General features: G+C 36.4%; 1 protein-coding gene across 7 annotated transcripts in view; it reads left to right on the forward strand.

Moving 5' to 3' along the window:
• LOC135216061 (mechanosensory protein 2-like) overlaps positions 1-22,912 on the forward strand; it is a 459,704-nt gene that overhangs the window by 334,591 nt on the left and 102,201 nt on the right. For all 7 annotated transcript variants that reach the window (XM_064251047.1, XM_064251044.1, XM_064251045.1 and 4 more), the window contains one exon: positions 13,813-13,913. In XM_064251047.1, coding sequence (XP_064107117.1) covers positions 13,835-13,913 — 79 coding nt within the window. In that variant the 5' untranslated portion in view covers positions 13,813-13,834. The remainder of the gene's footprint in view (positions 1-13,812; positions 13,914-22,912) is intronic.

The following is a 22,912-nucleotide window of genomic DNA, read 5'->3' on the forward strand; positions in this document are numbered from 1 at the left end:
TTACTAAGACAAAACAGTATGCCTTGGGTATACTTTTTTTGGATTAAGTTCCTGTAATCTAAGATCCTCATTCACCTATGACTTCAAATAACCAATTCTTGCTTTTAGAGTCCTCATAGCATCTTACACCAGACTCCTAATAACTGTTGCAAATTCTGACCCGCTGATCTTTAGAAGGTTTGTAGTCACATTATCCTGACCCACCAGTTTACAGGGGGTGTTGGGCGGGGGTGGGGAGGGGGGAATGGAGAAGATATATTGGACAACGGCGTCTGGCATTCATTGATGGTCCCTGTCTAAATACTAATGGACCCAGTGAAGCTTAACAGACTATAAGGTCAACCAGCTTTTAACATTATTGGGCCAATGGTCACTGGCACGAGATTCCCAAGTGCTAACAGAAATTTTAGCAAAGTTTCATTATATTTTTGTTGTTCTCGGTGTTTGTTCCACGAGAAAGGACCGTTCATCCTACGTACAATCGCCATGATCCACCTGAGCTTTGAACCAGAGCGAAACTTGATGCATTTTACTTTGGTAGCATGACATAAGATTTATTTGTTGTTTACGTAGCCATTGATGTGGTAAACACGCTAATGTATCTGAAAGTGATAAATTGCTCCATATTTACTCACATTTTATTTTTGATAAGTGACATTCACTTTCGCCATAAAACAAGTTACTTGAAAATTGAGTGTATGAACGCTTTATCTTCATAAAATGAAGGTAGGATTTCATTGCAGATATCAATTATTAATATTTTAACAAACCAATTTCAACTATTCTAAATGTAATTCTCTCCTCTTTCCTAAGTTCAAAGATATTTATGGAACAGACATTGCGCAGTGAGGACAAGTGAAACGAAGTATCAGAAATGACAATCCAATATTCCATTAGCGCAAGATCTTAGGATTTTGTAGGTATGGGGAGAGAGAGGGAGGGATCAATCCCTCATTAGCTCCCTCATTTAAAATGGAATTAGAGACAAAATCCATCGTATAGACTTTAATGCTCTGACCATGTTTTACGTAATGGGACGACGTTCTTTTCCACTTCATCCCTTGAGAATCCAAGTTCTCGATTTAATTAAAATCCCCGCCTATTATCTGATTCATTGCCTATATTCGGATCGCTAGGATTTGTATTTGTCCACTCAGCAGGTATTCGGTAAGACCTACCCACTCAGCGTTGCTGGATACGGGCGGCGCGGGCGGTTTGAATTCGACCAATCTTTACTTTTAAAACATTAGAAAACTACCCCCTCGTTAGAATCTTACCCCCTTCTACCTATGCCCGTGTAAATACAACCCATCCCTACATAATATACATGATGTAATTTAACCCCTTCGCCCAAACCCACTGAATTGATTATGGAGTATTATTTTAGTAACGGGAATAATTTAATGTTCTAGGATGCGTGGCTGTATAACGCGAGACTTTACGAAACGTTATTTACATTTCTTTATCCCTGTAGCCTCTTTTATTAGTGGCTATTTGTTTTTTTATTTTCGCCCGACATGGAAAAACTTTTAACCTTTCCCCAATATGCCTCCATAACCCTTCCCTTTGTCTTCGTTCCGTTTCTAAGACCGACAGTTATGCTTCCTGCTCTTTCATGTGTTTAATCATCCAGCGCCCAAGAAAAGTGGCCAAATACACTTGAGTTTCAGTGTACTAAGAATACGACGATAATTGGACATATTATTCACCGGATTATTATCTTGATTGCCCTGTTGGTATTCCATATCTAAGTAAATCACAATTCTCGTCGTGCCCAAAAGCACCTAACTACACCAATTAAGTTAATCAACCCAACACTTACAGGCTTATTCAAGCACATGCATAACCTTTCCACAAGTTAATTAGGATATTATAGGGGGCGGGGTTCTTTCATAGCCTAATAAAATGCTATTACCCGAAAACTAAATTACACTATGTACAGTATTATATTATGGGGGTAAATACTTAAGAATCATGTTAACGATAAGCCCAAAAGCAAATAAAATAAGAACAGAAGGATAAAAGTAGGACTGATAAAGTATTGGTCAAAATCCGCGAGGAATTACATTTGCCAATAAGTGACGAAACCATTTATATATATGTATATATATATATATATATATATATATATATATATATATATATATATATATATATATATATATATACATATATATATATATGTGTGTGTGTGTGTATTCATATATATATATATATATATATATATATATATATATATATATATATATATATATATATATATATATATATATATATATATATATATATATAAGGAAATTACTACAAGGCGAATTAAGGGCAGGAAAACATTTCACTTTGATTAAATGATGAGCGACGGAAAATTAATTTGCTCTTCCATTCTCGTCCGGATAAGAATTATGAATTAGTTCTTGAACCTTCCTGACCCACTTCTACTTGTTTTTCTTCTTCTTCTTCTTCTTCTTCTTCTTCTTCTTCTTCTTCTTCTTCTTCTTCTTCTTCTTCTTCTTCTTATAATTTTTTTTATGGGATATACAGATGGGAATATCCACTTCCTATTAATTTTAAACCCATATAACTTCGAAAAATGTTAGCCATTCTTTAAAAACTGACTTTAGAAGAATCCTTCCTCAAGAAAATGATAGAGAATTCTTTTAACTATTAAGATTGACAAGATTTTAGACCAGTCAGTCCTCACGCAAGGAATGACTAATTCCATAATTATCAAAATTAACATACGCATACTTACCTTGTGTTGCTGAAAACACACCTGGAGAATCATTCGAATAATTCGAGAACCTGCATCAGTGATTCGAGGCGAGGCCTAAAAGATAAAAAAATTAAAAATACTTTCGGTAAAAAAAACTAGCGATAAAAAAAATTCAAGATCTCAGCAAACAATGAAAGGGAATGTCTCTCTAGCCGTTGCTTTAGCAAGAGCTTGAAAAAGGATAGGTAAAGCCACTCTTTGTAGCAAGATGAAGGAGTTATTTTCCAGGTCTACAGTGGAAGCTGCTTTGAAAACTGGAAGTAAGGCGCAGTCAAGCCGAGCAATACTGAGGGTGCTCTATATGGAGAGAGTGGAAAGACGGCCTTCTCTCTTGAGCAAAGAAATCTACTAATGCAACAGTTCCCAGTTCCAAGATACTTTTTACGAAGTTAATTGGATACACTTCAGTTTTAATGTGCGTTTTGGAATCGAGATGAACTCTCCCTATAGACCCCAACAAACCATTTTGAAAATGGACACTGAGCCTAAAATATCAGAGCGAGAGAGAGAGAGAGAGAGAGAGAGAGAGAGAGAGAGAGAGAGAGAGAGAAATTTAATTTATTAGCTGGGCTATCACCGCTACATCTACGAGATCTCCCTTGAGCTCACATTCATGAGATTAATTACGACTCTTTTATGTCACTTCTTTAAATTAAGTTTTTGAAAGGGAGGGATTGGAGATGTTTCTACCTCTCATTTCGCATACTAATGGGAGTTGTTTCTCTTATCGAAAGACTACTAGGAGATATTACCGCTTGTCCAAAATCTGAATATTTTGTACCTTTTATCTGAAATTTAGCAAAAAAACTATTTTTATAGCCTGCTAGGCAATGCATCTGCATCGTCTCACAAAAGCTTTAATCATTACTAAAGGCTTTTTTTTATTACCTATGGTTGCATGGCCTAGCCCTCCATTGTAGAGTTATATTGAAAGAAAATCGCGTTCATGTCAATGTTGATGAAAGATAACACTATACATCCCATGCAAAATGTCATCATATTTACCCAGTTTAATGACACAAATGTATACTACCAGTCTAAGGTCTGACGAGACATATTCCGTAGTCTAAATATTGATACAGCTATTTACAATCATTTACGAAATAACAGCATTTATTTACTCAGCCTAAAAGATAGCCAGAGGAGACTGCTCTAACCTAAAGGTTGATAAGAGCCATTTCCCTAATCTTAAGGCCATCTCATTTCGTTTCTTTCCCCGAGGTGCGAGAGAAAGGAGGCGGGGAATGGGAGGTGGTGGAGGGGGAGGAAGAGTGCAATAGCTCTCAAACTTAAGCCTCCGTGGTCTTCTCTGAATGGCAATTGCTCCCTTAAATCAGATGCAGTTCGCCCCTGCGATTTCATCTTAATTAAAGAAGAAAAGAGCTATTTTCTCATTAAGGAATCCTTCAATTTGAAACTCGAGTGAATGTGAGGATTTCCCAGATTTAAAAGTCGTAAGGAATCTTCTTCTTTTGGGAATATTATATCCGGCGAGTGCTTCTCCGCCGCTGGAGTTCTCTCCTTATTGCTTCAGGATGTTGGCCTTGTTTTCATCTGGGGCTTTTAGATAACTGTTATTATTATAAATACAGTTACCATTAATGGTTTTGTTATCGTTAAAAAGGTATTTATTTGAGTTGATCATTAAATTTCATGCATGAAAGAATCCGTGGATTTCCTATTTTCCAGCGTGTGATTTTTGTCATAATACTAAGGATTAATTGCAAAAATATTCAACAACAACAAAAAAAGCAAGTCAGAGAAACCTCTTCATGTATGCTGAACACTTAGCAGTTCCTCCGCGAGGAAACAGAACGAGATAAGATGAGACGAAAGAAAGGTGGCATAAAAAAAAAAAACGCCAGATACATTTCTTTGGCATACTGACTGGTCAGTTTGAACGCCGTCTAAAAGTTAAAAGGACCCAGACAGGCGAGTCTGGCAAAATCGCGCTCGGTCACTGCGTGGAAGGCGTTAATGGACTTTTCTTCTGTGATGCCAAATACGCCTCCTAAAAAGAGCTAAGACAAAGATCAAAGAAAGGGAATTCCACATTCTGGAATCAGGTGGAATGCATTTTTCCACATACAAATACCATTCACTTAGTGTTAGAGAAGTTCATTCATTGAAATGAAATAATTAGCGAAAGGATAGTCAAGGTCGTCTTGCCCTTTTGTTGCTGACTATCCTCGCAAAGAACGAATCTTTAGAAAGAAGTGTCCCCAGAGAAATGAAAGTCTCAAAGCAGAGTTTGACCTTCATGCCAAATGATCTCGATAAGAGCTCGTCAGTATGTCTGGGCATCAACAAATGCCAATGAAGGAGGAACTTCAGAGTAGGTACCCTTGATGTTATAAAACTGACAGACAACTGATCGTTATAATGCCTAACAAAACCATAAAATTAGAACAACTCAGAGAGAGAGAAAAAAAAAAGATATATTTACAAATATAGTAAACATTTAACCCTGTACTACTGACAATCTTCATAAAAAAATTGAACACTTAAATAAAAAAAAAAATACGGATCTAGAGAAAAGACAAAGAAATGAACTCCGCAGGAAAAAGACAAAACATAGAATTTTCTAGTTCTTGTTTCCTACGCTGCGGCGTCGAGGCACAGCATGCATGAAATAAAAATGATGAGCATATCCTATCTGTTGCCGTCTCCGGCATCTGACTTTCTGATCAAGAGACAACGCAAGAATTGAGTTCGTTTCTGGGCGTCAGTGCCACGGGCCGTCTTTAAGGATGGACTGTAAATTGAAACAGCCAGCATGTTTCTCCAGAGGCGAATAAAGAGAGAGAGAGAGAGAGAGAGAGAGAGAGAGAGAGAGAGAGAGAGAGAGAGAGAGAGAGAGAGAGAGAGAGAGAGAGGATGATAAAAAAAGAAGGAAGGGAAGGAAGTTTAACTAAGAAAGAGGGGAGAACATCCTAACGATGCACAGCAACAAAATATAAAAAGGACAAAGGAATAATTTTCGTTGGCAAACGAGGTTAATTCTGTAAATACTGAGGGATCAGGAGAGATTTACGCGAGGAAATGATAATCATAAGAAAGGGGTTAATGCACACATCGCTTTAAGGGACTAAAAAAGGGGGAATTACCAGAGCAGAAAAAAGAAGTTCAAAGAGGAGAGATTAAGATTTCGTCAGCGGGGAAAACAACACTTCCCTTAAAAAATTAAATTACTTGCCATTTAAAAGACATTTTTTTCAATTTTAAAGGACATTACTTGCCCTTTAATACATTGATTCTCTTTTAAATACAACAGTAGCCATTTAAAGAAATAAATTTATTTTCTCCATTTCAGAAAGTTATTTTTGCCTTTTAAAAATCAACCCTGACTCGTTTAAACTCACAAAAACTGCCTTTGATTTTGATTTGATTATCTATTTATATAGGTTGATTTTGGCATTATGCCAAACACTGGGGCAACTAAGGCCATTCAGCGCTGAAACGGAAACTGACAGTAAAAGGTTTGAAAGGTGTAACAGGAGGAAAACCTCGCAGTTGTGCTATGAAACAATTGCTAGGAGAGGGTGGACAGTAAGATGGAAGAAAGAAAATATGAACGGAGTTACAGTAAAAGGAATGAAAGTAGTTGCAGCTAGGGGCCGATGGGACACTGCAAAGAACCTTAAGTAACGCCTACATTGCACAGAATGAGGTGCACTGACGGCACTACCCTCCTACGGGGAATAATTGCCTTTGAAGATACAAGTTCATGCCATGCAAATGAAAATCGTTCATAAGATAACCATAACTTGAAATTAATTGAATCTTACCTGTAAAAAAACAACGTAGAATTTGGAAAAAACCTCTACTATTTTGAAGAATAAATCCTGACTTTTGAAAGACTAACCTTGCCTTATAAATTGTAAACTTTGCCTTTTACAAGACAACCTTTTCATCTAGAAAGATTAGCCTTGCATTTTGAAGAATATTCTTGCCTGTAAAACAAATTTTGTATTGTAACGGAAAGCACTTGGTTTTCAGAAGGAATTTTTTGTATTTTAAGATGCACGGAACATAGTCATCGCTTACGAATGATTTTTAATATTAACTCCGGTAATAGTGCGACAAGGACGAGAGGAGTTACTGCTTTCATATCCTAATCAACACTGATTGATAAAGGTTTCACACAACCAGCATAATAAACGATTTCACCTTCTTTTTAAGATATTTTGGTATTGATAGAAAGATGGGGAAATGAGACTTTTAAGCAGACATGCAAACTAACTAAAGCGACAAACGACAGACGACGGAGAGGCGTCAGATACAAAGTGACGAAAAGATGAACAAACAAACAGCTAGAAAGACAGACACACTGGCTGGGGCAAAAATAGAGAGAGAGAGAGAGACAGAGAACACGGACATATAGGGGAGAATTGCTTTGTTTTTCTAGTTGAAAACTAAGTTTATCCATCTAGAGATGGTAAATGTTATTACTGCCTACGAAGAAAGATAAACACGAATTCTATAAAAAAAAAAAAAATCCCATTTCTTTTTACTACTAATAAAACTCTCCGTGAAGCATAAAACAAGGTCATGAGACGGAAATGAGGAAAGATTTGAAGATCTCTGCAGATAATGAATTCTTCACATGGCCACGGGACATGCTTTAGAATTTAAGGCGATTATCATCTTGTGTATTGAACCCCATAATACCAGATTTTTGCAATGAGAGAGAGAGAGAGAGAGAGAGGAAGAGAGAGAGAGAGAGGGTATCCAGTGTAATTTCAAGTTTTCAATTAATCACCTCTGTTTGAGAGACAGAGAGAGAGAGAGAGACAGAGAGAGAGACAGAGAGAGAGAGCTATCCAGTGTAATTTCAAGTTTTCAATTAATCACCTCAGTTTAAGAGAGAGAGAGAGAGAGAGAGAGAGAGAGAGAGAGAGAGAGAGAGAAGAGGGGACTGGCGTTAGGGTTGTCTTGAAACAAACAGTCAAATAAAAACCTGGGAGAAAAATGGCAAGAAAAATGATACCCTTTCCACTCACGGAGAGAGAGAGAGAGAGAGAGAGAGAGAGAGAGAGAGAGAGAGAGAGAGAAAAAAGCTGGGAAGGGAACACATACGCGGTCGTATACATATTTTCGTCTTTTTCTGATGTTTCAAACACATGGACATCTATGTTGCTACACAGCGATTTATTGGAGGGTCACCCAGACCGTGAATAGTCGCGAAAAAAAGAATCTATTTTTACTTTGGGCCAGATGACGAAAACAAGGTTTTTTTTTTTATGGGGAGAGAGTAAATTCGACAATTAAAAGCAATGTCAGTCTGTTAACCCATTTTAAAAGCACCAATCAACTGTATATTATGTGGCAGCGGATTACAATGAGGCCTAAAACACCTTAGATACGGTGATGGAGAGAGAAATTTATCTCAAACATATGCCAATAAAATATCCCATTATGACTCTCTTTATGACGGCCAGACTGAATTTTCAATGTTATCCTATCCGAAAGAGCTGCAGAGTGCCAGCTTTATAGAATTACAGGTACCAAGAATGGGGTTTTATTTGACTCTTGTGACAGAGACGAAAAACTGTAATAAACTCGGAAATAAGAGAAGAGAATGTTCCTGGTTTTTCGGTGTCGGCAGTCGTGTCGTAGTCCCTGACTCGCAATTTACAGATATTTTTGACTGCCGGGACGAGAGAGAGAGAGAGAGAGAGAGAGAGAGAGAGAGAGAGAGAGAGAGAGAGAGAGAGAGCAGTGCCCTTAGGGAGGGGGAACATTTTACGTGTCATGGAAGACTACGGTACAGATTTCTCGATATCGCATTTCAAGGCAAGAGAGATAAAGAGTGAGAGGGTCACACTCAGACAGAAACACTTTACCTGTGAAGATACGAACTTAGAAGTGGAAACTCGAAGACGATATTAGACACATTTTTCGGTTTCACATTCTGAAGCATCAAAGCAAGAGAGAGAGAGAGAGAGAGAGAGAGAGAGAGAGAATAAAAATAGGAGGAAAAGAAAATAGGAAGAAAACAGAAAAAGAGATATATATTGATGCCGAAAATAGAAAAACATATTGATGCAGATGAAACTAAGAGAGAGAGAGAGAGAGAGAGAGAGAGAGAAATAGAAATAGGAGGAAAAGAAAATCGGTAGAAAACAGAAAGAGAGATATACTGATGCAGAAAATAGAAAAACATATTGATGCAGATAAGACAGAGAGAGAGAGAGAGAGAGAGAGAGAGAGAGAGAGATGAAAAATTGCCTAGAGAGGTTCCAAGGAATATCGGATTTACTGCTCGCCCTTCCAGCTTAAGTCTGAAGCCAAAATTAACCTCCGTTTGTTCTCGACGTCTCCCCATCTCACCGTCCATCTTGACTTTTCCATTAATCAACGTGTGTTTGTGTGTGTGTTTGTATATATAACATTTTTTAAATCGCACTCTTTTGACATAAAACATATGTTAAAAGACATTATGGGAGTTAAAATGCGCTATCGTTAGGATACCTTATTACTTTTCAGTAATATGCATTGTCAGAAAGTATGGTATATTATATATATATATATATATATATATATATATATATATATATATATATATATATATATATATATATATATATATATATATATATATATAGAGAGAGAGAGAGAGAGGAGAGGAGAGAGAGAGACGAGAGAGAGAGAGAGAGAGAGAGAGAGAGAGATTAGAGAGAGAGAGAGAGAGAGAGAGAGAGAGAGAGTGTGTGAGAGAGTCGAGCTGGTAAAAATGGTTCGAGGAAAATTAATCAATCGTTTCTCATCCTAATTTAGAACGCCTCCTTTTTTATTCAAACGAAAAAATAGGTTTCAAAACCTTCCGGATATTTTATCAGGCAAAATAAAATTCGGGAAATAAAATCACCATTAAATCTATAATTTACGTCCCATTGGTCGATTACAAAGAACGACTGTGAGTTCCCTTCCTGGATGAAAAGGCTTTTGGCCCCAAAAAAGCAACATTTAGCCGCATAAAACTCCTCCGTCCCTTTGCGCCTATACTATAATTAATTTAGCAGGTAGCCGACGTTTCTTTAGGATGGGGGTGTTGAGAGAGGGGTAGGGGAAGAGGGGGAGGATTACGCCCGGAGAAAAGTTATTAATAGACGAACTGCAGGTTACTTTTACTGCTGCCGCTGCTGCTAAAATCATCTGCTGTTCCTGCTGCTGATGGCACTCTTTCGGCTGTTAAATCTGAGACACCTCTCTCTCTCTCTCTCTCTCTCTCTCTCTCTCTCTCTCTCTCTACGTAAGGAAGACTGTTATTCTACCAGTTGATGATGCTCTTTCTGATCGTCAAGTGCAATAATAATAATCTCTCTCTCTCTCTCTCTCTCTCTCTAAATGAAGCTGTCCGTTAACTCTACTAGTTGATGTTTGTGAAGTTCTTTCTGTTGATAAAGTAAGATAATAACCTCTCTCTCTCTCTCTCTCTCTCTCTCTCTCTCTCTCTCTCTCTCTCTCTCTCCATTTTTTTAAAGTGTTGTTTCACACGTGCCATTCGCCTGGGAAAACGGATCACGCAGCACTTCGTCAAATACAACAAAAACTATATTCCTTCATGTCACCTCATCCTTCAATATTTCAGCTGCTCATTTGGTATGAGTGTGTAAGGCGATTGTTAACAAAAATACATTTTCCCAATCTCATGTATGTTTCCTATTATGGAGACCATTTTTAACCTGATGCAATAAGTTTTAATAAATAAATAAATATATATATGCGCGTGTGTAATATATATACTATATATATATATATATATATATATATATATATATATATATATGCATATATATATGTATATTAATTATAAAAGGCCTATTAAGACACTATATTTCGTTGGACTCACTCCCACCTTTATCAAGCAATGAAGTGGAGTCCATATAGTCCTTAGCTTTTTTTTTTTTTAACCAGGTGTTTAATGGGCCTTTTTTATACTTGAGACGTATCCTGTTTTAACAGAAGAATTTATTTACATACATATCATATATATATATATATATATATATTATATATATATGGGTATATGTATATATGTATATATATATATGTATACTATATATATATATATATATATAATATATATATTATATATATATATATATATATAGTATATATATATATATATATATATATATATATATATGTATATATATATATATATATATATATATATATATATATATATATATATATATATATATATATATTTGTGTTTGTGTGTGTGTGTGTGTGTGTTTACAAAATCAAGCCTTTCTAATCATATTACTAACTTCTAGTATCACCAAACGCACAGCTTCTGGCAATATATTCTTGATCTTTTGACAGTATTGCGATCACATATATGTATGTGAAAAAAATCAGTCAGTCTAATTTTGACATTCACCTTATCATAAACACTCGAGTTATACAAGTCTGTAAAACATCAGGTTACGTTTCAAGTTTTATTTGACCTGACTTTTCAGTCAAATTTATTCAACAGCCATGACAGGCGAGTAAAGGAAACCTTATTTTTATATTTTGTATTGTCTATTTTTTTTTATTATGACTTGTATTACCATCAGCTCACAATTACAAGTAGTGTTTTTCTCAACGCTACATAGCATTTTACTAATATATTAAATACCGTTTTCATAAGTTATTAAAGTAATTATTGGTACAATATTTATCGTAAATACTATGCTGCTCGCTATTATCACTGCCGCCAAAACAGTGTAGTACTCTCCCTAATATTTCTGTTTAGCTTTTTCGGTTGCCTTTTCAGTTATAAGATTTTTTCTCTTTGCTTTCGTGGCGTTAATGTCAAAATCGACAGTGTAAATGTGGTTCTATCATCAGTGCGTTCCTTACAACAGCACAGAAACCTATCAAAGAGATTTTCCAACTGAACGAATATTGCAGTTGGTGGTGGGACACGTGTTTCTTATGACACGTGTCACTTATGTCGGAGATATTGGATTTCTTTGCCACTTTAGAGAAGGTGAAAATATTATGGTATTCATAATATATCCTGATTACAACGAATCCCAGATTTTTATTCACCTCATATTCTCTTTTGAGTTGCAAATTTGAATACATTATTCTTAGCTGACGCCTAAGACTTCTGATTGGACTGACACTTTTCCACCTAAGTCAGCTTGTTTTTTAGAATGCCTTTTATTATCAAAATATAATGGAAGCATTTTTATGAATCAATGACCCTCACAAAGAAATGTTATCTAAATAATTCCTTTCTTTATGTTAGCATTATTTAGGGAAAAGTATTTTTTAATGACCGCTAAACGGCAGCAAACTTACGTTGCAAACTTGTCAGGAATGAAATACCTATTATTAAAAAGAAGTCGAAAACAAGAGGGCGAAAAGGAATGATAGACAACACCCCACTCCCCCAAGTCCCCTGAAAACAACTACCATCCCCCGGCGTCCGATCCCCGTTTTCATTTAGGCTCAGAAACCAATCAAAGCCACTGCCAAATCACTCGAAATTGGCCAGAGGGGCTATAATGCCTTGGCGCTTCGGCGAGACCTGTATAGAGGTCAGTGCTACCTAACTAATGGACGAGCATTCGCTCATTTCGGAGATGCCACATTCGCGTCAATTCGTCCCATCAGAGAATGAAATAATTCCCTGACTGAATCAGTTGTTGCTTCTATATTTGGATTTTCCTTCGACGGAGAGGGACGATTTTGTGCTGTTTTATTTTTACGAAACTAGTCATGTGGAATTTTTGTGTGCATACTCACGAGATGATTTTATTTGTTGTAAGGTGTTCTACGTTTAAAGGGTGACTCAGCAAGATTCAGTGATAGGTTTATTACCATATTTCAAGCCTTAGTATAAAATATCATAAGGGTAGTAATAACAAAGATTATGATGATGACGATTTATCATGTACTATGTTACCTACATAAGATTAAAGGAATAAATTAGCAACTAATTCCTCTATACCATCATTAACAAGGCAGAATATTATAGGAAATTATGAATATTGTGCTCAGTACAGTTTTATTAATTACATTGTAGAAGATTCAAGCATTCATACCCAACATAGTGACCTACATACCATCCCAAGAGTACTTTACTTTGCATAAAAGATGATTTGCATATTACGAAGCGAAGCATCACTTAGCGGAAAATCCCCCTTCAGAGCTAATACCTTATCTTATCCATAATTTCCACACTTTCCGTTGGGGAAGAAGTACATAAAAGCAGACGTTCTCTCAGTCAGGAATTTCATTAAATGCAAACACCGAACAATATCCCGAGAATGAACCTGGTGCAAGAGCTTTTGCACAAGAGCCATGCATCCATTAATAACACTGGGATGTCAATTTTGTATCTTTTTAAAGAGGTGGACGGAGTCTAATTTACTCGAGTGAGAAGCCAGCTTTTTCATATATATATATATATATATATATATATATATATATATATATATATATATATATATATATATATATATATATATGTATATATATATATATATATATATATATATATATATATATATATGTATATATATATATATATATATATATATATATATATGTGTGTGTGTGTATATATATATATGTGTGTGTGTGTGTGTGTTGTATAACTAAACATATATACATATATATAAATATGTATATGTATATATACATACATTTATATATATATATATGTGTGTGTGTGTGTGTGTGTGCGTGCGTGTGTGTGTGTGTGTGTAATGTATATGACCAAACAGAAATTCATGTAAAAGAGTGCAAGATCTTTCGCCCTGAAAATGCCTTCAAATAATGATAAAAGATCTTACCTCCTGTTTTTTCCAGTTTCCTCGTGGCCACATCTTTGTTTAAATTCTATTTCAAGCTGTTATTCCCATAATAGAATTATATTTTGATAATATATATATAATAAGTATATATACATATATTTCTGTGTGTATGTATGCGTGTGTGTGTATTTACGGTGCAGCCTCTTTCATTACAGTTAACATATAATCTGATAAAACATGATCTGATGACTAATAGCTATTTATTTTTTTCTCTTTCAGCGAGCACGGACAGCCCAGGCCTATGCGCCTTCATCCTCACCTTCATATCTTATTTGCTCATCGCAGCTACATTTCCTTTCTCATTATGCCTCTGCATCAAGGTAAGAAGTTTTATCTTTTTTTTTTGTGCCTAATTTTACGATTTCTCTCTGTCTCTTTTTTTGTCTGACTGCCATTCTCTGTTTTTCTATTTCGCAGTTATCATGAACAAACTTTCATTGCTTTCATTCTCTTGTGATTTTGTAGACTCTCTCTCTCTCTCTCTCTCACACACACACACACACACATACATCGAAATTATTGTAGACACATCTCTCTCTCTCTCTCTCTCTCTCTCTCTCTCTCTCTCTCTCTCTCTCTCTCTCTCTCACATCGAGATTATTGTAGACCCACCTCTCGCTCTCTCTCACACACACACACACACACACACATACATCGCAATTATTGTAGACACATCTCTCTCTCTCTCGATCTCTCCCTCTCTCTCTCACATCGAGATTATTTGTAGACCCACTCTCTCTCTCTCTCTCTCTCTCTCTCTCTCTCTTACACAAACATACGCACGATTCGTAAATTGTAGAGGCTTCTCTCTCTCTCTCTCTCTCTCTCTCTCTCTGGGGTAAAGAGGCAAATCAATGATTTGCCTCTTGCCCCACACTCCTTCTTTGCATGGATTCCTGTATATCTAAGATATTTGTATATATTTAAGCGAACGTTTGAGTCGACGGAGCTATTGATAAAATTCTCCGTAGCTACAAAACGTTTATGTTATTTTTTTTTCAATATTGCTACTCAGCTTTATTATATTATTATAGGACATCAGTGTAGAAAAAAAATATTTTTAGAGGCAGAATAACTTCAGTCAGCCTCTCTTTTCTGCTGTTCTACCAATAACCTATGAGCAAAACTGCTGTCCTTGGGAATTCGTGTTATAGATTTTAGATTGTAAATATATTCTTTAGTGTTTATCCAGGCAGAAGCCTTTCAAAATCTTGACTGTGGTCCGTTTTGATTCAACTGACATATATTGTTGTGTATGTATTTTTTTTGTCTGTTTGCTGGCGTAGCAATTGTTTACCTTTCCCATTTGTTCTCTTCGTCCATTTTGTCTTTATTTCATAAATGTGTATTCTATTCTATATGAATATGAATGAAGGCTCTTTCGTATGAATATTTCCTTTCTTAATAATTATGAATATAATTATTATAATTCGTGTAGAATATCTCGCAACATATAATGCAATGCCAGGAACTGACCTAACCCAAATATAGCGCTGCTACTCAAAAATAATAGACTACAAAAAAATACCAAATAATTGATAGCTATCGAGTAAACGCATTTCATAGGACAGGACGGAAGGACATGAACTTATGTAGCAGATTCTAAGGAAAGGTAATTTCATAAGAAGACAAATGGAAGAGGAGCAAAGAACAAGAAGAAATAATGAATGAGCCACAAACATTCTATTCAACATTATTGATCAGTACTGAATAAGAACGATTAAAAACTAAAATGCACAATCAACAGTAAATAACCAGTCAATCAGTCAGTCGATGAGATTCAGAAAAATAAACGAAGGGTAGCCGTGGGAGGCCTTGGTGTAAAAATAGAGAATATTTCTTACGAGGGGGCGGATGTGGGGGCTGCTCAAAATGAAAATATGGAACGTGCAACGGCTCAGCAGCTACAGATCGCTTAGATTAGGTTACATCAGATAGATTCAGTGTCTAAGTCTTTTTAGACGCCGTATTGATATAACAATCGGTATTACCCTAGCCACGCTGTAGGCACAAAGAACTTCCTCTAGACGTCATACTGAGGATCGATTTGTTTCCTTAAAAAAACTCTAAACATCAGAGCTAATGAGACCCCTCTTATCTCTCTGGTGCTAATGAATCAAGTAGGCCATTAATAAAGCAAGCTCATTAACAGTAAAGGATGAGCTTAGAATAGAAATGCACTTATATATAAAGAATAATAATCGCAAGTTCCGGACTTTGTGGTTACTCCGAATTATGGCTCGTATTTGAACACTTTCCCGATGGCCAAGTGATTTTGCCAATCTAATCATCGTTGTTCTCGCTTGCATTTTCTGGCCATCTTTCTGCTCCTTATTTGGTTCAAGAGGGAACAATTAATTTGCCAGCTAGTTTACAATTTTCATGAATAGCTCATTCTTCCATACCACACCTGTTATAAAATAGGTGTGCCATTATTTTGTGTTTGAAAATTTATGGCTTTTCGCATCTTTCTAGTTCATGGGACCACTTGCTAAATACTTTGTGCTGTGAATTCATTATTTAAATAGTACTCGTAACATATCTCCTGTTTTACGGTTTTTCCCACTTATTCGATTCTGATAAGAATACATATGTGTCCGCAGTACTCCATGATCGATTGAATTTTCTATTCCCGGCTCTTCTCTGAATTTCTAGTGGCGTCTGTATTTTGCCCTGTGTGCCTGAGAAAGTTCTATATTTTGTCTCGCGTGAATTATACTCTATTAACCTGCAACCTTTCCCTTACACGTTTGCCTGTATATTTATTCTGCTTTAGCCCGAATGTCTAACATTTTAAGCAGTTTATTACGTGATATCTGTCATAGACACGGCTGCACTTGCATACAGCTTGCCATTATGTATTTCTGTGTTCCCTCTTATCCGCTGTGAACATTCTGTGATGCAATGCTTCATGACTCTTGTTTTCATTTTCACGCTTTTCCAGATGTTTTAGCCACCGGTCTATATTATTTCAACATCATCGTTTGAGATTTTTGCTTACACGAGTTCTGGGGTCATTTACTTGCTCATCTGCATAATCATTGATTACAGCTTGTATGATTACTTATTCTGGTAGCTTCTCTGTCTTCATGGTGATCCATTGTCGCCTTTAGTAAACTTCCAAGGCATTTTGGATTTTCTAAGTAATTAATCTGAGATGATGTTTCTTGTATCACTTCCCTGCTCCAAAAACTGCTCAACGAGGGTGTATTTGCACGCGGCATCCTAAGAAAACAGTATTAATACCGACAATTTACAGGAGGTCCTGTATCCGGCGAGCGGAGGATTCCAAGTTGGGAGAGGCATGTGTTAAGAAATTAATGACTTGTATCTAATGCTTTCAGATGAAAGGATCTCCATGTTGGAGGACGAAAGCGGTTGGATCGCAGGCAAATTATATAATCCTCACATACAGCAAAAGCTTAAAACTAACACAAAGACGTGAAAACCGCACTAGATGAATGTTAAACGTAAAAAGAAAAATGAGAACTGACATCACTGTGAACATTTCAAAGGGAAAAGATTATTGGTGACTAGCAAGGCTCTTGGGTGCTCGCCCTCCCTCGCGGGCTTGACGACAGCTTATTCGTTCAATCAATACGAGAACGCAGCGGAGGGACGGACAGACCTGTCTTCCAGCAAGGCATGAATTGGGTCCAAAGCCACGGAAGGAATAATGATTAGACTTGACAAGAGCGTTTGTATAATAATGATTTAATGAAATTCCAAAGCAGGCCATCAATTAGGTCGGCCACCATGCCATCATAAGGTTCATCAAGACGACGGAGCACGACAGGTGACGAACTATATCAGAGATTGTCTGTTTCCGCAATGCTCTATTAGCGTTATGTGGAATAAAGGAAATTAATAGAGATGCGGCCATTCACCTATACTCTGTTTTTTTCCATCTGCCCACCCGCCTGTGGTGTTTGCAAATGGTAACACTGTGTCCCGGGCTTTAGATAGTTACGCTATGTGCAAGTTTTAGGTAAATAAAAGGATATCTGGGTGTACATTTGCAACTGAAAAGTGTTTTAATAATTTACTGTATGCGAATTACACCGTTAATATTCGAAATATGATTATTATAATTGTTGAATGTAAGCTGAATGTAACTATCTAAAGCCCGGGACGCAGTGTTACCATACGCAAACGCCACAGGCGGGTGGACAGATGGAAAAAACCAAGTATAGCAATGGGCATACTTCCCTGTCAATAAAAGTAAAGTGTACTTCATAATCCTATCGCTTACTACAATAGGAAACTGAGTTCCCAGAAAAACAGAACAATTTTCGTATAAAACGAAAAAAAAAGAATACAAAGATAGTGTGCCAATTTTAACAGCATCCGCACCGACTCAATTACGCCGACTACTGGAAGAAGTGACTTACCACTCCAATTTGTCCCCTCCCCGCCCCCTAGCTACCTCCCCCCAACGCTTAGATTATATCTCAACCGCAATATCCTTCAAAAAGAAAGGTTAGTTACAAAACCCCAGAATTTGCATTATTCTTCGAAAAGGAAGGACAGACGAAAAATTTGCAACGGCACAGAAATAAACAAAAACTAACTGCTATTAAAGTGCAAACTAATAACAATCCACCACTACAACAAAATCGATAATAATAACGATTAGAGTAAAGATAAGCGAGATATCAAATTAAACCAGGAAATTCACGACTTCTGTGATTTAATGCATATCATTTGGGTAATGTATTCCCTCTCCCCCGAGTTTCAAAGTCCCCGTATAATTCTTTAAGCGATCATTCACGGGTTTGTAAACTCCCTTCTAATAATACTTGGCAATTACTGAACTCCTCCATTATGGAAATTGCATTCAATGTAGTTTGTCATAATCATGAGATATAATCGTGAAGGGGAAAATATTCATATACATTCGATTCAGATATTTCTCATGCACATTTTTTTCCTAAACCTGGCTAAATTACGTAACTTATAGATTCAATGTTCGAGAATACTTAACAAGAATAGAATACCAAAGCAGCTTCGAGATTTTATTTAAAAAGGAAAGTACTTACATGCTCTGCATGTAAAGAGACTATCCAATAAAAGTAGCTTCCATTTGAAGTAGACATTTCATGACCCACCACAAGAGACCAGAGCATACGATGGTAAGCTCTTCAATAATACTCTCAGAATGATTTCAGACATCCATTTAAGTACTGCAAAAGACGGAAAGATAAAAAAACAAAGAGCATGGTGTGCAACAAAGAACCGTGCATTAATTCAGAAACACTCCTTGTGTGAATGAGGGCTTACAACATTCTCTACAACAATGATACACTTATGAGATTGGTTCCACAACATAAACAAAAATATTTTATGATTATAACTCATTTAAATACTTAGATGCCGATTCATTATCTGGAATTCATGCAATAAGGGGATGGTAAGTAATTATCTAGGAACCACAGTACCATTGCAAACGTTCGGCCGTTATATCTCATTTGGTCAAACTGTGAAGGGTCCTGATGCCTATTTGCATTATGAATTTTCCTTGCCTAACTTCAAGCGTACTTCCAACTTGCCTGTACAGTCAGAGATAGAACTTCTATCCCAACAATTAGGCATCACAACTTGGGTCTTTACACGCTGCATACACTGCAAGAGTTATATGATATAACAACATGACATGCTTCTCAGTAAAGAAACAAAACAACACGCCTATTTTGTATCAGATTCCTAAATATTTGAACGATTATGTTTTAATGCACTGAGGATCATAAATGACGAAAAAAATATTAACCCTAAGGGGTTTTTTCATAGAAAACATTTGTTGACTTATCTAGAATTTAACATTTCCTGCTTTTTGTTTATTATGCTAAACTTTGCAATATCAGTTTCTGATCTGCAATTCCTGTGTTCTGCCGTAACCATTACCTTTTTGCACTGCCAGTTTCTTAATAATTGCCTACTTAAGTGTAGGACTATCATAATATGCTATACCTGGTTTATATTTGAATAAGATCGTTATTTAACCTTTTAATCAACATCCGCAAGTCTACTCAGTAGAAAATCTTAGACTTCCCATCGGTTCAAAATTAATTGCCTAAGTCCTTTCTGACATACCAGCTAGGTTAATGACTAATTACATTTAATATTTTGGTTTTATATACTTGATAACACGCACAAATAACAATTGGGTTCTATTTTCCTTCCATTTGCCTTATTATTTCATCTCATCTCACATGAAGCGATTTTCTGATCGCAAAATTCTCTCGGTAAGTTGCATTATTGCCTCATTCAAGTATCGAAACCCTCCATTAAGAGTATTCTTAAGTCGTTAAAATACAATTCAAATCACTATGGCACTATTTTGCTTTAGATTTACAGATAATATTTTTTACAACTTAATTACTTTCAGTTTAGTGCTTCAGCTATATTAAGGAGAGGAGCTTTAGTTCAACAACCTCCTTAACACTTAGGGCAATTTGCTATCTATGAATTAATGCGGTATATTTGGTCTTTTCCTTTACAAGAATCTAACATTTTAATTAAGAGCAGCCCTGAACAGCTCAAAATCCATCAAAGCTATCGTTATACTTCCCCTGTTACCAACTTATGTCAAACTCGCCCATTCATAGCTCATGCGCTCCATTCTTAAATCTAAAAACACAACCATTTCCGAAGCTGCATCGTCATATCCTTTATATTCTTCATCCTTGATACTTTTGTTTGTGCATCGTCGCAATTGCCTCCAGAGGTCTGCTATTTTCGTCACGTTAACCTATAGAATTTTGTCTCTTTCACCTTTCATTCTCGTCCTCTGGTATTTCCATTCGTTTTCGAGTGCCGATCCATTATAAGATTTCGGATATCAGTGTCATCGCGAGCATTTTTTTACCTGTCGGTAATATGACAGATGTTGAAAACGAATTTTCTCCGGAAATGTTTCACTTTTACTGCAGCTACGACTGTGTTGAATGCATTAAATTCCCATACACTATACAGTCATGAAAGCGAATTCATGCGAAATATTATCAACAATCAATAGAAAAATATGAAATAGAAAAGGAAATTTGCTTCACTTCACTTCAATGAGCAACAGTAAATCACGATGACAACGTTAGCAGAATACACCCTATATCTTAGTTTCATTGACCAATACCGAGATATTACTGAAATAAGTTTTGATGCAAGTTAATGCTAGTATTATGCAATAGCAGTTCCCCACACTAGTTATAAATTAAGTATTTAGTTACTCTACTTCATAAGAAGGCAATTATGACACGAACTTCTTACGACTCGCTGCTAGCACCTTCTCTCTGGAATCATATTCAGGTTTATTAACACCCTAATCTACATATGAGGTGACTGGTAAATGAAAATGCACTATTATGTATCAGAACAGAAATTGTAGATTTTTACTTATTGTTTCTGGCCATACTGATGTACCATAGGTAATGCGACAGTGCGAGACACATTTTCACTCGACCCTTTTCCCCAACTGACGTTTCGAACTTGCCAAGCCCACGTATGTTTATCCTCGTTTCATAGCATTTCAGTTGCGTATGTAGGGCTATCATCTCCATTTCAACCTCCGGATTAACTGATCCTGTGAAGTTCTAGTTCGCTTCCCAAAAATTCTTTCATGTTTATCCCCACGAAAAAAAAAAATTGCGATAGCTGCATGGACGTATTGCGCTATCACTGAATCGAACAGCGGGAATGGACAAATTTTAGAATTGTTCTATTTGTAGAATATATAAAGCAATTTTACAACAGGGGTGAGACCTGGTTTATGTGACAAGATTCCGTAATACAGGTTAATCTCCCTTTGTAGAGTAAGGAAAGAAAAAAAAAACGCATAGTACGAATGTTACTATCGGCGCGGTAATGTCTTGTTTGTCTCTATTAAAACTACAGTGGGCAGACTCTCAGAAATGAGATTAGAACCAGTATTCTGACGACCAACGCACCTATATTATTTCCATTCCCCCCTTTTAGCTAATTCTGTACCAGTAAAATACGGAAGCATCAAATATGGCTGAATCCTGAAAGCTGGACACCATCGATCCAAGTCTCCCTAAATAATTTTTCTGGTCTTGTATTCCTTTTCATGAACTAAATGATTGATTAATGCTGTTATCTGCCGCGTTTGTTTCTTAAAGCTTAACATTCAACTATAATAATATCAGCTATAATGAATGGCTATAGTCAGTTCAGACAAATGTTGGTAAAATTTATATTTTAGAGGGAAATTGCAGCTACTGATTCAAATTCATAGAGGCAAAATTAATCTTGAGCGCGTTCAAACAAAGTATCACTTTTCCATTTCATCAGCGAGGAGAGCTGCCAATTAAAATCAATTAATTAATTAATAAAGCTTATATCCATAGATTTCCTATGGCCGAAGGACCAATTTACAGCATAATGAAATTTGTTCGAGAGGACAAGATGGTGGTAGATTCCCCCTGAACGAGCGGGTGGGTGTCAGCGTCGCTATTTCTATTTTAATTACTTCCGATCGTCTTAGGTAAGGGTAAGAAAATCAAGGTCAGAAGCCAATGCCCTGACGCTTCACTGCTAAATAAATACGCTTACACGAATGATATTTTCAGAGCCCCATGAAATGGAGGCATCAAGATAAATCATTACTATTATTATTACTGAGGCCAATGAAGACATTCGTTTCCAGAATGGTTCTGTCTGAGAAAACTACGAAATGGAAGATCAAAAAAAAAACACACATAAAGAATGCAAGAACTTCAATTGACAACACGCCCATCCTCCCAGTAAAGAAATGCTGTTGCAAAATACAAGAAGCAACTGATCAATGTTGAGAAGTGTTGCAGTATAGTGTTTCGGACGGGAGGAAGGATGTCTCAGTCGAAATCAATGACCATCGTCCTACGCAAGTTTATCTTCGATCCATAGTGCTAAGACGTCGGGGACGCCTTTGCGCCTCGCTTTGTCTTCCCCGTATTCCTGTTCTTGACTGCGTTTCCGTTTGCAGAGGTCGATGGGAGGGGCATCCTAATTCCCTTTCTCATCCCAGGCCTATTGGAAACAAGGTGAACGAAGGAAATTGAAAAGGAGTTGGGTTTAACCCCAGAGTGTATTATAAGTTTTCCAATAGCTGGGTGGTATTTTTTCTCTTACGGATCGAATAGAATGAAGTCAGTTGACGAGACATACTCAGAGGACTTTATGCTGCAGTGTCTAATTGAGTCCTTCAGTTTGATTGTAATAAGAGACCTTTTTCTTATTATTACCAAAAAAAAAAAGAGAAAAAACTTAAGGACTTTGATAATAGCTACACAAAGTTTTTTGCTATACAATTACTAAAATCCAGCTT

This window comes from Macrobrachium nipponense, chromosome 6 (genome assembly GCF_015104395.2).
Source record: "Macrobrachium nipponense isolate FS-2020 chromosome 6, ASM1510439v2, whole genome shotgun sequence".
In the NCBI taxonomy this organism is placed as follows: domain Eukaryota; kingdom Metazoa; phylum Arthropoda; class Malacostraca; order Decapoda; family Palaemonidae; genus Macrobrachium; species Macrobrachium nipponense.